We start from the raw sequence: 15,978 nt of genomic DNA on the forward strand, positions 1-15,978 counted from the left end.
TTTTCTTTGTTTACATTCTGTTACTTGATAAGCCGTGACCTTGAAAGATGCGTTTTCATTGTGGTGACGGTCCCTAAAATGTTTTTCGTTAATAACTCATGTTCTACTGCACGGAATGCAATGAAATTTCGTACCCTGGCTGCATTTTGCTGTCTAAACATAATTATATAGCAAAAAATAGGGATTCCTATTTGAAAATCAAGAGTTGGTGCTAATTTTGCTTTGTATATGGTCCCTTATCAAAATTTTACCTAAGTAGTTTCAAAGTAGACTTTAAACCAAATCGAATGACACCTTTCCTTTCTTTCTAGCATTTATAATGGCGGAATAATTAAAAGCGTTTCGTTTTTTTTTTTTTTTTTTTCTATGACTGTACATATTAATATGACTATGTTCAAAAGTGCACTGAATAATCACCTTGATATTTGTTATTTCTTCTAAAAGTATGAAAAATTTTCATTTATACTCAATATTGGCAAAGGTAGTTCAGCCGACAAGCTTTACTTTGAAATATTCTCTTGAAAACCGTCAATAAAACAGCTAGCCCGGAACCGTTCCTTTGATGTTCTATCGAATACTTAAACATAATGAATATTGATAATTGAAAGCATTTGTCGCCTAGTAGAATCTTTTTCCAAAATCTCAATTTGAGAGAGAAATCCTCTTAAAAAGTGAAGGGCACCTGTTTTAGCAGTTTCAGATTACATTGTTTTCAACAGATGTGACTGTGAATCTTGATGTAATTTCAGAATTTCATTTATAAGAGATTGGATTTCACATGGTAATAATCTGTCATATTTGTTTAACATTCGTTTTACTGTCCAAAAATCCTGGTCGCAAAGAACAGACAAATTTCCGCTCAGAGGAGTCATCAGCAATTTTATTAAATTTCTCGAGTGTGATTTCTGGAAAAAGTCTCATGCAGTGCTGTTCTTATTTTGACCAGCGTATATCTCGCTAAAAGCAAACAGTTTTTTCGCAATTCCTAGAGTGATGTTAATAAAACCCCTGAGCAATTGCGAATTTCATTCCGATTCGAACCCACCTCCCCTAACCTCCCGAACTGACGAAACTACCATTACCGAAATTATGCTAGATCAAAGGAGTTATTTGTTTTTACTTCATTACGCCAAAAAATCCAGTTCTTCTATAATCTTGCCATTGCCGGGCTGTTGTGCCGTGGTCTGAATGTAGAAACTCGAAACATTTCGACCTCATCTGCGGCGGTCATCTTCAGTGGCAGCATGGATGAAGCTTCCAGAGAAGGGACTTAGCAACTTTTGTTTATCTAAATGTCAAAATTTTTCATCAATACATTGATTTTGATTCTGCATCATGTACAAAGAAATATACATTGTATATATAAATAGATATTTAATAAGTATTGAAAGTTCTGTAATTGTAACTATATATTCCTTTCACATTACACCGAAAATACCAGTATTTTACCTCAGCAAATACCGGTATTACGAAATTGCAAAATTGTTTGAAATACCGGTATTGCAATCACTAGTTTCAAGTAAACGGGATAGAGAGATTGATTTTTCACAAAACCGTAAAATTTTGCTATTTTATGCGAAAGTTATTATAACTAATGGGTTTTATCTCCCGTTTTATATTCCCCGGAAGTTTGAAATATCTCTATTCATAGAGTAAAAGAGTAAAAAAATATACATAGAGAGGCTTCGTCTATGGTAAAAAGGAGATGAAATTGAGGCCGGAATTATGGGATACAGCAATGCAATGATAAGCGGGGTTATGATAACATGATCGCTTCGAGAGAATGGTTTTTACTAATCTCGCAAAGGGACCGTATAAAGTAGCTGGCGGATTGGTTTGCATTTTAATTCATGTTTTAATGCTATTTCAAAAACGTGCTTCATAAACTTGCAACGATATCTAAGTTTGAATTAACAACCAATTGAGATTCAGTAATGGAGTGTTTTGAATCAAGATGTATCTCAAGAAGCAACGGATCTTGGGATACAGCGATGCAAATTCCGGCTTCAATTTCTTAGTATAGCGGGGCCTCTCAATGTAATTTATTTACTCTATACGACTCGCGTTAAGACCACGATACAAGGGACGTTGACTTATCTGACATTTTGGTTCGAAAATTGCAGGGGCACAAAATTAGTTATGTTAAAAAGCCTCGTTGCAGAAAACTGGTGCCCAAGCTTTTGCTGAGTTGTCTTATTGATGTTTGATTATTTTATTCTGTAAATGAAAAAGATTTAATTAATACAAGTTAAATACAAATTAGGTGTGTAAATGACGTTCATTTCAGTAAACATTTCCCGAAAATTTTTTGTTAAAATTGTGAATTAAGTCATCTTTCTAGATTTACCATAAGCGACATTTTACTAAACATCAACTGTTTTACGACATAACAACCAGCAAATATTATAACGCATTTATAAATACTAGAAACAGGGTTGGAATCAACGCGGTCTTGTAACCAAAACGTCTTATCGGTCGACTTCTTATTTTCAAGGAATTCTAACTCGCGGAATTCGACTGACTACATTTCACGCAATCAACGCAAGAGAACCCTTCTCAGCTTACAACGCGATTACTACTTCGTGTTCAAGAGCATTGTGCTCTTTTCTCGAGAAAAATGCAAGATGAAAGATCTGGTAGCTTTCTGAGAATCTATAATATCTAGCAATAAAAATCTTAATGGGGTTGATTTTGATGGGGTGTGCCTTGACACTCAAAATGCATGATGAAACTGGTTTAATTATAAGGAAAACTAATACAGCCGCTTCGGGACCGTTAAATTATTTTTTCCGATATTTTGTAAACAGTTTGCTCCGGTTATAGTTGAAATCTAGCAAATAGGCTTTCTTGAAGCAAGCTACAGACGGCAACACAGCTTTTCAACCAACTTACTAATCTTCATATATACATAATAGCCAATGATCGAGTTTCAACAATGAAACTCGCGCCACGGCACGATAGTTTGATAATATCTTTTGGAAATGTTTAACATGCAGGTGTGACAAGGCTGAACTCGATCCGGCAACTTAACTGTTTTACTGGTAAGGCTGTTTCATTTCAGGGAAATGAAGAAACGAAAGAATAGTCAACACAATGAACGCTACCTGCTGGAGTTTAGGCTTAATCCATTGGAGTAAGGGTTACAATTTCAAGTATCAAAGTATCGCCCAACAGGCAATGGCTTCGTTCAAATGTAAGCAATTTTCACCCGTCGTACCTTGACGGGCGATTTTCTAGTTAAAAGAATAATAAACAACGTTTACATTTTATTCAAAAAGTGCTTGAAGAGATTTTGGACGGATAATATTGTCGACGGGGATCAGGGGGAAGGGGGATCATGGTTCCATGACCCTCCCCTTGTATCCACCCCTGACTGAGGCTGCGACCCACAGGTTGGGGAACAACGATAATTTGAAGCAAGGTTTTTGGCATTTAAATAAGCCGAATGATGTGCTTTATAGAACACACAAAAAAAAAACGTAAACCTCAGAAAAGCATTCTTAAGTCTCGTAAAATTTTCGTCGTAGTTTTTAGTTTTTCAAACATTTTGTAAACTTTTTTTTTTTTTGTTAATTCTGTGACAAAACATTTTCCAATATTTTTTTGCGGTGAAAAATAAAAGCCTCCTAATGCAGACACGAATGCGATCTTATAGTTTTCTGGCAAAAGAAAGTAAATAAAAATAATTCTCGTATTTATTTCTACATAATTAAATAATATTAAACGTGGGTTACCCTGTTGAGCATCAGTGCATTGAGAAAAGTGAAGTTTTCAAAAATGATTTCATTCATGCTTTCGAATTTTCTTGAAAACTTTTGTTTCAAATATGAGTACCCATGTTCCCAAATAGTGTGTTGAATTATTTCATACTCAAAAAGGAGTACATAACTCGGTTAATACTCAATTTTAAAATTATTACATATTTAAAAACGAGCGCAAATCACTCAAAAATGAGCATATGTTGATTTGAGTATTTAGTAAGTATTTGAATGTTTCAAATTTGAGTACCACATAGTCGGAGCCATTTTGACTCTGCGACATGTTCAAATTTGAGTACTTTTTCGTCATTTTTGAAATTGTTGTTTTTAGAGTGTGGGGCAAGTAATCTGAAATCAGGTGGGACACATAACCTTTTTGTCAAGGTTAATCTCCCCACCACATCTTGTTCAAACAGCAAGCCAATTTTGCTGCAATCAACGCTAAGAGCCTTCTTTACGATGTTCTCATACTATATAAACAGACAATGTAACAGAATATTGGAACGCTAGTTACTTTACCAAAAGTTCTTAAAAGTACTAACGCAGATCAAGCGTTAAAAAGGGTCCCTGGTATCTTTCACTTTGCTATAACTCTGTAATTACCCCTAAACGTTCAATGAAAATGACTAGTTGTACGCGTAAAACTTCTGTATGCACAAGTAATTACTCAAAACATATTTAAGTTTTCTTTAATGGTTACAGAAACATGACTGGTTTTAACCGGTGAGTTTTCTGATTTTTTCTTTAATATTCCAAGTAAGTGTCAGGACACTTACTGACTTTTTGCGGAAAAAGTTCCTGTTTTTTGCAAGATATGCTTCTGATAGAAATTAGTCATATTAGCTGTTCATTATTTTCCAGGGACGTTGCTGAATTGTTTTTTGTTTTCAGTGTAAGGAAATGGAAGCAATACAAATACAAGATAGATGGAAATTTTTTTAAAAAATCTGTAATGATTTCGAAATTCAGTGCACATTTTTCTCAAATACTGATAAAATGTGATGATAAGTGTGAATCGAAACAATACCTTAATTTGACGTTCAATAAATCTTTGAATTACACTGTAAAAACGATTCAGAAATGTCTGGAATGGGCTGCTGATGTGCCCAATTTCTGCCGTCAACAACCAGAAACAGTTTCCTTTAATATTTAGTAACCTTAATGAAAATATCCCGGATGCCTCCTGAAACATTCAGAAATCTTCCGATTTGAAGCCAGTCGTGTCTCTTGAACTTTAGAGTAAACATAGGTAGGTTTTAATATAATAGCTTGGCATCTTCCTAATTTATTAAGAAAGTTCCGTAGTAACGAGAATTTACTCGCCTGCAGTCCTTGCCAAGCAACGTAGTCCATACTTATTCACTCCCTTTGGCAGCTTAATCTGCATGGACAGAACGCAATTGATTTGAAGCCACTTTATAAACACGCTCAGTTAATGTTTAAATTGTGAGCTAAAAATATTTCTCACAACAGTGAGAAGTCTGCATTCGTACAATTTGTAGCAGTTCAGGAAACTTTTAAACAATGATACTTGAGTTTTCTAAGAAGTGGATAAAAACCATTGAAATCACGAAACGTTACACAGGAATACTCAGTAACGTTTCGGAATTTTTTTACAGTTTAATTAAAGAAAACATTATTTTATGCAATTCAGAAATAATCACCTAATTGTGTTTTTCCGCCAATATCACAATCGTACATTCAAGGAACTATCACTGAGTATATTCTGACTAAATTATTAAATTTGATCTGCCAAAAATGCCCTTTCTTAAATATGTAGAATTATTGATTCCGTTAAGAACATTTCTTGACCTTTCGAAGTGCTCTTTAAAAGCTCAAAATTGATTGATAAAGACGCCAATGAACCAACATTCAAATCAAACGAAATGTTTTAATCTATTGATGAAGGATATTAAAAATTTAACCAGAAAACATTCTTAAAACAAATGGGCCTTCAAAACCGCAAATGGATTTTACATAAGAGGTTGGGGAGATAGCTTTAAATGCATCGAATTAAAACTTGTGTCGCATTAAAATATCTCGTTTAAATAAATAGTGGTTCAATTCCTATTAAGTTTCAAAAACAATCGATAAGCATTAACAAAAACAGATATTTAGGTATGCTACTTTGCCATCAAAAATTTGTTTTTTCAAATTAAAAAAGTAAATGACATAGCGGAATTAAAATCTTAAGCGTTTTCAAGCATATTCTCAGCATAATCTATGTAAAAAAAATATTTCTTTCGGTTCAATAATGTTGTTTTTCAAAGGGAAATTCATATTTTGGACTTAGAAACACATTTTGCTGAGAAAGTCGGGGGGGGGGGGGGAGAGACACATATACAAAATACAAAATAAATGAATAAATAAATAAAAGAAAAGAATTTGTTTCTCCTGCCTTTGTAACTCCTCAAAAAATAAAAGAAAAAAATACTACAAATAATATAGGGTGTATATAGGTATATTAGTATAGGTATCTATATTAGGGTGTTCCAAAAAAAAAACGAAAGTGGATGTTTCAAGTCGCACACCTTCTAATATTTTTCCTTTAAGATCAAAATAATTGTAAAAAAAAAGTTTCATATGATTTAAACAACGGCAACCTGTGCCGACGTGTGCCCGAAAGTGCAAACCAGCCAATTTATGCAATAGAATTGAACCCCAATAAAATTCACTACCGAATAATACAAGAATGACCAGCAGCAGATCAGTTGGCTCATATTCCTTGCATCTCCATGGTCCCTGCATATATCCTTTTCCAATTTAAGTGATTACAATGTCCAATGAAAATGTCTTATGCCATCACCGTCATCAAGTCTGACGTTCAAACGTGCTAATATACGATGCATAGTACAACGTTACTTGCGGGAAGATTGTTTTGTTCAGTGGGAATTATAGGTTGGTCTCTCTTGATCAGAAGATAAGGTAAATCAATTTGTTTCAAAACCTTACAAAACGAACCAAAAAATATTTCTAACTTTTAAATTTAAATTTAAAAAGTGCTGGTGGAATATTTATTTAGACAGATAGTTTTTTAACCCGAAAAATGTCGGGACAGGGCTCTAGTCTTTTATATTTTAAGATTTAAAAAAAAAATCGGAAAATCATATCATTTACCAGGGAACCGCAAGAATAGTGTAATATTAAAAATAAATTGTTTCACCAGCATTTGTAACGCTAAAAGAAGAAGAAAAATATAAAATACTACAAATACGTAATAAATCTTTAATATTTTAAGATTTAAAAAGAACATGAAATTTTTGGAAAAAGTATATCATTTACAAGGGAACCTCACGAATAGTGTCATGATGAGAAGAAAAAAAAGAGTTGAAATAGGTAGCAATCGAAAAAGTATTTTGATACATATTTTTGACGCAAACATTATCTGGCCTCTTGACCCCATTGGCATATAAGGTAAAATCTGCAGAAAGTTTTAGAAAAGATAGAAATTTAAAGATTTGGCAAGAAATTAATCATGTAATTTCACCTTCTGAATCCATCTACAGATCGTGTGAAAGATGTTTTCCATTGATCACCGAAACTCGCAAAGGTTGGCGACTTTTCTAAAAATTCCGTAAGACTTCATGACGTCATATTTCGATGACGGGAACAAAAAAGCAAATAATTTATAATCCCAAAAACATGTTTTATAAAGCTTATTAGATAGCTACATACGAGGCGTGTTTTTAAAGTAAGTTCCGTTTTTATATAAAAAAAGAACGAGTACAGATATAGCTAAGTAATTTAGTGCACAAAAATCTACCACCCTTACGCTATTTTTCGACATTGCTCCCGTGATTTTCCAAGCATTTGTCATAGCGTGGTGCAGGTTTTTGTATAGGGTCTGGTGGGGTAAAGTGGTCATAAATTCGTAGGTTTTCAACTTGTGTGAACAATAGATAAAATGAATTCTTTAAACATTCAAACTTTTTTTATTTTTATTTTACATTGCATTATTAAAGAACACAGTACATTGAGTTTTAGGAAAATAAATATTGAATTAAGTAGTTTTATAACACTTTCTTTTTCCTTTGTATTTATGACCACTTTACCCCATGGGGTGGGGGAAAGTGGTCATAGCATGGGGTAAAGTGGTCATAGTTAAAAATAGATGCAAAACCATTATAAACAACCCTAATATTTGTATATTACGATTCTTTTTATAGTTACAAGTATATGCACAAGCGTATGTGTGTATACACGAGTATATACGTGTCGTGTAAACATAAGTAAACACGTTCATGTATGAGTAGATACATGTGTGCATCAGATACATGCATATCCGCGCCTACTCAAGTATATACGTGTATACACAAGTATATAAGCATGTGTACGTGATTACCTACAGGAGTGTATACTGCCGTGTGCAGGTAAAGAGCAGTAATTGCAAATTTTTCATTTTTCATTTTTTTGCTTTTTTGTTATCTACTGTACGTTATCTTTACTGTACAAGCTCGCTTATTATATTTCCGCAGAAAAAAAGGCGCGAAAAAGATGTCTAATTCCAACGTTTCCCTATTAGTATTGAATTCAAAACGCGTTTCTTCAAATATCTCGAAAACTCATTTCTGCAGATACTGCCGTTTACCTGCACACGGCAGTATACGTGTCTACACGAGTACATACGTGTCACGTGTACGTACGGGTATATACGCGTGTAAGCGAATATCATATGCGTGTATGCACTTGTATCTCGAGTACATACGTGCATACCTGAGCATATACGTGTACAGTAGATGTACCTATAACACGCATATATAAGTGTGCATACACACATACACGAGTATACACGAATTAATTCGTGGATACATCCAGTGCGTGTTTGTACGTGTCTACTCACATAATTGTGAAGCACGAGTATATACGTATGTGCGTGCAAACACGATTATATACCTGTATAGTCGTATATATGTAAATTTACGTGTATACACCAGTACATGTATGTATACACGAGTATATAAGCTTATATACATGTGTGCCCGCAGAATGAGCAAAAGCTCTTGAGCAAAAATCTAAGGAGTGTGAAAAGGGAGGATAAGAAGCAAAGAATTATAAACGTTCGCTGACGCGCTACATGCACAAAAAGCCAGAAACTGGTGGATGCAAACAAATCGCAATTTTGTTACACAAAGATAATTTTACCCAACATTTTATTTTTTAAGAAATATTTAGAGTAGTTGTTAAAAGTTACGGCCTGTAGTAGCTCTAATACAAGCATCGCAACAAAGGTGCAGCGACAGATGAAACTTTTTCAAAAGTCTCGTTATTGCAACAGAGAGTGCTTTGTGATTGCGACGCACATGTATATTCAGGGGTGATTGTGAGTTCATCAAAAAATACCTGAAAGTTTCAACGGGGGGGGGGAGTAATATTTGGCCCCTATTACTTAAGTGCACTTTGCCATAGTTTTAAATAGTTCTGAGTCAAAATATTGCGTGCACATTTAATTAAATTTTTAATGGATTACAAAGTTACTTTTGAGCTGGTGTTATACAAATTATCTTGACATTTGTCCATCTTAAGGGATAGTTGTCCATCTTAAGGCTCTTTCAGGTATATTTGATGAGTATTATATAATTTAAAATAAATTGCGGAGGTAGGGAGATAAAAGCATAACGAAAAAAGATCATAATTCCGGTATTTTCAGACATGAAAATACCGGAAATACGTCCGAAAATACCGGAAATTCGGTAAAATACCGGACCACAATCACCCCTGTTAAATTATATTACAGCTGCAGGCCGCAATTTTCATCAATCGATTTAAAACTTTCTTGAGACCTAAAATGTTGTGTTAAATTTTCTTAGGGTAATACATAAATTTGTGACCTGTTTTGCATCCATCAGTTTCTGGCTTTGCGTGCATGTAGCGCATCAGCATTGTGTTTCCTACCATATGTCCCTTATGATTCTTGCTTCTTATCCTCCCCTCTTAACACATTTTAATAATTTGCCTAAAAGTTTAAACTCACCCTGCTTACTTATATATATCAGATGCTTGTATGTAAGTGTCTACTCGAGTACGTATGCGTATATTCGTGTCTACCTGAGTATATGTGTTTATACATATACGAGTATAAGCGAGTATGTACGTGTATAATCGAATGTATATTTGTATAGATTAAAAAACACTTGCAGATACTCATATACGTATTTATTGGTGCATTTATGTGAATACGTCTACATACGTCCCGACACGAGTATATGCATATGCATATAATCGTAAATTTAACCCCGTTTACTGAAAAAACAATACATATTAAATGAAATTACTAATTTAATTTATATTTTCCTCATACTTAACGATTAAGTGGCATTAGAAGAACAATATTTGTTAAGCCTAATATTATGACCATTTTACCCCATCTTACTTAAATTGTTCTAAAAAATTAACCAAAATAGATTCAGCTAACTGCTAATGAGTAAGAGTTCTTGAGACATGTAGGAAGCTTCCTATGCAGTCAATCTGTTCATAATTCTAACAAACAAAATTTCCCAAGAAAGTTAAGAGTTGTTTAGATTTTTAAAAATTTTCATATTCACACAAAATATTTTTTTTCACCAAGTAAAATTTTGCCAGTTGTAAAATTTTGTGTTCAAAATGTAGTTTCTAACTGCCCTACTTTATAATAAAATTTTCTCATCTATTCAAAAATTTATTTGCAAGCTATAACCATTTATTTCACGAATGACCACTTTACCCCATTGACCACTTTCCCCCACCAGACCCTACCTATTCGTAAAAAGTTACCGCCCGTTTAGTCAGCCATGAGGACTCTTACAGGGCTTTGGCTGGGGCGTTTTTGAACATCCTCTGGTCTACCCTCACCTCGCTCGCAGCATCTTTCATTTGTTTCGGCATCTAAAGTCTTCCCTAGGTGGTCTGTGGCACAACAGCAATAATGAGCTCAGAGAACATGTTATCCCATGGCTGACTACACAAGCGGCAATTTTCTATGAATAGGTATACAAAAACCTGTACCTCGCTATGACAAATGCTTGGAAAATCACGGGAGTAATGTCAAAAAATAGCGTAAGGATGGTAGATTTTTGTGCAATAAATTTCTTTGCTCTATCTGTACTCGTTCTTTTTTTATATCAAAACGGAACTTATTTTAAAAACACGCCTCGTATTTTTATATATTTTTTTTTTCCTTCTCATGCTACTGAGTGATTTCCTGGTCAGATAATCAGAGAAAGCAACCAGTAAGATAAATGCACCTATGCATATAAATATGTAAAATAACCCTCGCTGGACACCTCTGTTGATGCTGTACTTACTCATTGTGAACGTCGCTCTTGATGTAAATCAAGAGCGACCAGTATGAAAGATCAAGTGAATAGTTGAATCTGTCATTAGAATAAGTATTAGGGTGACGAGAAAAATAACATAAGTAAGAAGTCTAGTCTGAGTCAAAACTTTAAGGACAGGAAAACTTTTCAGATAACGGGAATATTAAGTTAAAAAGATTTTAATATTATTGTATTATTCATTCTTAATAATCAGTGATAAAAAATAATGCAACAGACTGGATTAGTAAAAGTTTGCAAATTACCAAATGAACAGTAGTAGAAGTACACCCGAAGCGGGTACAGAGATAGAAAAAAAAAGCGAAACACTCTTTCGTATTCGAAGACGATTGACACTAGAGACGAGTGTAAGATGTTGTTTTTTCAGGAATAATGTGTTCTACATATTTATGTTAGTAAATTTTTGTTAAGGGGTCGCCTTCATATTAAAACGAGCATCAACTTTAAAATTGTTAACGAGAACAACCCTTTTCTATCACATATTTGTGATCAGCATCCGTTTTTAACTATAAATATATAATTTAGTTTCATTTGATGCAGTCGTTGCTTCAGAATTAATTTTTCAAAAATCTCGCGTAATGTTAAAACGTATTTTGATATTTTTGCATATAAAACATAAACTACAATAGGTACGGCAAAGACGGTTTTTTTATATCAAAATAGGAATCAACCTAATAGTAAAAACATCATTTTCAACAGCAAAATGTAAATTTAGATTTTTTTTTTTAAATATGATAATATTTTTTGAAAAAAAAAATATGATCTGAAACCATATTATATTTCAATAGAAAACTAATCTAGATGAGCTTTTATACGGGAATCCAAAATTTGAGTTCAAACTATTTTGAGTTATGCTTAAAAATTCATTTTTCCCCGTTCCGGAGACCGTATAACTTTTTAAAACTGAAGTAAGAAAAGTCGGTTTTCATCGCAAAAAAAAAAAAAAAATTGTTTCAACAAAAAATTGTTTTAACAAAATATCAAAAAAATTATAAAGTTGTGTTTCTGCAGTAGGGTTACGTCTATGAGTGTTAAACTGTATAAATTTATTCGCTGTTTATGTAGGAGAACAACATATAATTGCAATCTTCAGTTTTATGTGGATATCGTCTAAACGTCAACATGGAAAACAGTATTTCATTGTCTAATAAAAGAGTATTTTCCAGAACATTTTAAATTAAAAGCTATACTTAAAATAAGTCTGTTTATTTTCTGCGTTTAGCCATTGCAGTGTACTCCTTTTGTAAAACCACAACTCAGAAAAAAAAATTACATACACAACAGTTACATAAAATAAAGTCTCATAGTCTTGCTAGTCATATTGCAATGGGGAGTGTGGAATGGCTCATCCCTGCACTTTAAAAATGATTCAGAAACGTTCCTGGAAAATAATGGGCAGCTGATGTGCCAAATTACCGATTAACGATGAATGTACGTGAAATTCTGCAAAATTAATGAAATAAACATTTAACAGCAGGAATCCGATAATTGTTTACGTGGATCGGGACTGTTTCTGGGCCAAGGAAAACTGCTGACCCCATGCTCATTTTTCCATTTCGGAACCTGCGCGTGAGTTTAGAGAAAAAAAAATTACTTAACACCATGTCCATTTAAGTCTAATGGCAGGATAAAGGTTTTTAAATTGTTACTTGCCAGTTTTGCCCTATGGCACGGAGCAAAATCATCCTGGAAAATGATGTTTGGAACTGAAGTAAAGTGATCCCGGATAGCAGGAAGCAATTTCTTCTCCAAAATGCCAATATACACCTGAGCGTTTACTGCTCCTTGCACAAAGTGAAGCCCACCAACTCCTTTATCAGAAATACATCCCCAAATCATCTGAGATACGGGATACTTGACTGTGTGTTAAATGCAGTCGGGATGATATTCCCCTCCTTTGCGGCGCGGGTGATGCAATTTTTTTTTACCACCACTGTATAAGAGTTTGGCACATTACTAAGTTTCGATGAGAGCTCCAAAAGCAGTGTTGCAAACGTTAAGAAAGAATTGCAAGTAAGCATCAAGAATTTTTTCCGCCTGCAATTCTCGCTAAACTACGTAGTTAATAACCTGATTTGCGCCCTTTGGAAGACTTTTTAGTCTGGACGGGCCGCAATCAAACTGAAGCGGATACACTTTATAAATGCGCTTAGTTAATCTTTAAACTAGGAGCTAAACATACTATTTACAACAGGGAGAAGTCTGCATTCGTGCGACTTGTAGTAATTCAGGAAGTGTTTTGACAAACATACTTGATTTTTCCAGGAATTGGATAAAAACCAAAGAAATCCCGAAACGTTACATGGAAATACTCAGTAACTTAAAAAGGAAAAATTATTGCCCTGTCGGTTTACACCAAGGACGATTGTGACATTTTGTCCTCTTTCAGCTGAGGTAACTTTTCCTACTGCACGCACTCCACTTTCGACTTCAATTTTAGTAGGTCTCTGAACAGTTTGCACACCGGCCTCATCAATATTCCAGGTATTCTTGCTTTCAAATTTGTATTTATCCAAAACACTTTTAAAGTTATCGAAGAAAAGATTCACATTGGATCTGTTGAAGCTAGTCGCTCGGCCTAAACTAGTTACTTCGAGCTTTCTGATTGAAAGTCGAGGATGTCTTTTCTTTAAGAAGGTGAACCAATCCCTTGCTGCCGTTTTATAGTTAATCCATGAATCTGGCACTTTAATAAGGTGTCTGTTTGGCATAGCCAGTTCATACGCCAGGATTTTATATTTTCTGGAATTACTACATAATAAATTTTGGAAGAATGGATTATGCATTGCTCAAGTTCAAGTTCCAAGTAACCTGGAAAAATTTTTCTAGGCCTAGCATAACCCATTGTGACAATTTGTCCATCATATTCATGTTTTTTTTCTAATGTATCTAAAAAGGGTCATTTTATCAATTTTATAAAAAAATGGCGCCATTTTCATGCTTTTTTTTTCTTCTTTTACATCTTTACATGCTTTATCGAATATTTGCGGTGGAGTTTTCCCTCGATCCGTCTTCCTTTTGTAGTGTCGCACTTTTCTCCTGTAATAAAAAATGAATTGATATAGTTCAATACGTTGGGGTACGTTGATACGTTGTAGGAATGTGCCTCCAACCAAATATATCGACTTGCCCCCCCCCCCTGCACTTTTCACATTTAAATTAACCTAACAACTAAACTAAGAAGGTTGTAAAATTGTGAACTATCTTAAATTACTCACCCTTAAGTACACTTTTACGAGAAGTAACAATGAGCTTTCTGGAGTTTATTGTCCTCTTCAGAAATCCACTCAAACTCAACTCTCAAGAAATACTTTTGCTGATTAAAATAAACTTTTGGTTACAACATCCTGATAAATGGCTCGTTCACTTGCAGACGCCGTCAGGAACTGACTTGAAGTAAACTACAGCTTCTTCTTCCTTCAGACTGTCTGGACATGCGCGTTTGGTCACAACGCCATCTGTATTAACTTACCGGCCCGGCGTATCACCTAGCCCCGCTGTACCCTATTAACAGCAAAAATATTCTTCTTTCTCCAGGAGCCATTTTAACCTCTTGTAGCGGCAGGATCACACCCGCTTCAAGTAACTCCTTTGATCTTGAGTATACTCGGTCTTGCCACCAGTAGGGTTAAAACCAATTTGAAGGACAGGTCAAACTATCCGACATTGAGGTTAAAAGGGAGCTTTAGGACCAGTCTCGTTTCAAGTATTTGAAAATACGTTGTTATAGTCGCTAGTTGCAACGTCGTAAAATTAATTGATGAGATGTTGAGTAAAGCGCCACTTCGAAGAAATCTACCAACATAACTAAGTTCTTAAATTTAAAAGTCATTTTTATTTATTAGCTTATTATACTTCTGTAACTGGGATGGAAAAGGCCCTAAGAGATTGACTACTTGGCTGTTTCCCAGCTAGTGGGAAAATGTCATGCACTATCGCTGCTCCAGATGTTCAGTCATTTTCCTTGAATTTGGAAAACGTGACAAAGAGTGCTACACACTACCTCACTCAAACGTTGCTTGCCAGCAACTGACGCTGTAGACAAACCCCACGTGCGCAAAAAGGCTCGAGGTAAGCTCATGCACACACGCCTTTTTTACACGCGGTACTATTCATTCATCTTTATTATTGCTAGCAAAAGAAGTTTATTTTATAACCTTTCTGTTTCATTCTATTATCATTGTCATTAACTGAAAAAGGGTTAACTGCAACTTTTGCACATTCAATCATATTCCTCTATCATTATTGTTGCTTGGAACAGGATTTAATATCAACTTTTCTGCGTTCGCCAAATCCTCAGTGCAGTTCAAACGGCTTAGCACATCGAATATTTGTCTTTGGATTTCAAAAATTTCCTAATGGACTGTTCTTTCTTGCAGCATATCACACACAAACTCATCAAAAGAGCCATTTTTATTTTGTGGTTCATCGTACTTTTTGTGGTGCTACTACCGCTAGCTGGCTTTGGACTCTACTACGAAGAAGACGCTGAGACTGGTGCATACTCCTGCGCGCGATACCGCCAAGCAACTAAGCCAAGCGATGTTGCCTATGCATATGTTGTCTTTGGTAAATAATGAATTTATTTTTCCATTCCTTTACATTATCTTGAAAACAATCACGAAATTCAAAAAAGCAACATATTCGAAAGAGAGCTTTCAGCAACAGTAGTGTATTAGAAACTAGACATCCCTAGCTATTTAGTTGCTCAATAGATGGCGCCACTTAAGTCAGGAAGCCACCTACTGAGTAATGGAAACAACTTGAAGGATAGATCGCCTGTTTCACTAATACCGAAATTTGTGTGCCGCATTATAGAACTATAACTCTTTCAGTATTAAAGATGACACTGTTAACACCAAGATATTCATCCAGACTTCATTTTGAGCTACCAAGAAAACGTTAGAAAA

The 15,978-nt window shown here is 34.6% G+C and overlaps 1 protein-coding gene across 1 annotated transcript in view; it reads left to right on the forward strand.

Moving 5' to 3' along the window:
• The window catches only part of LOC129227786 (prostaglandin E2 receptor EP4 subtype-like), a 217,127-nt gene that overhangs the window by 187,568 nt on the left and 13,581 nt on the right, over nucleotides 1–15,978 (forward strand). The window contains exon 3 of the mRNA XM_054862395.1: nucleotides 15,448–15,637. Within this exon, the coding sequence (XP_054718370.1) occupies nucleotides 15,448–15,637 (190 nt within the window). The remainder of the gene's footprint in view (nucleotides 1–15,447; nucleotides 15,638–15,978) is intronic.

Source organism: Uloborus diversus, chromosome 8 (assembly GCF_026930045.1).
Source record: "Uloborus diversus isolate 005 chromosome 8, Udiv.v.3.1, whole genome shotgun sequence".
Taxonomy (NCBI): domain Eukaryota; kingdom Metazoa; phylum Arthropoda; class Arachnida; order Araneae; family Uloboridae; genus Uloborus; species Uloborus diversus.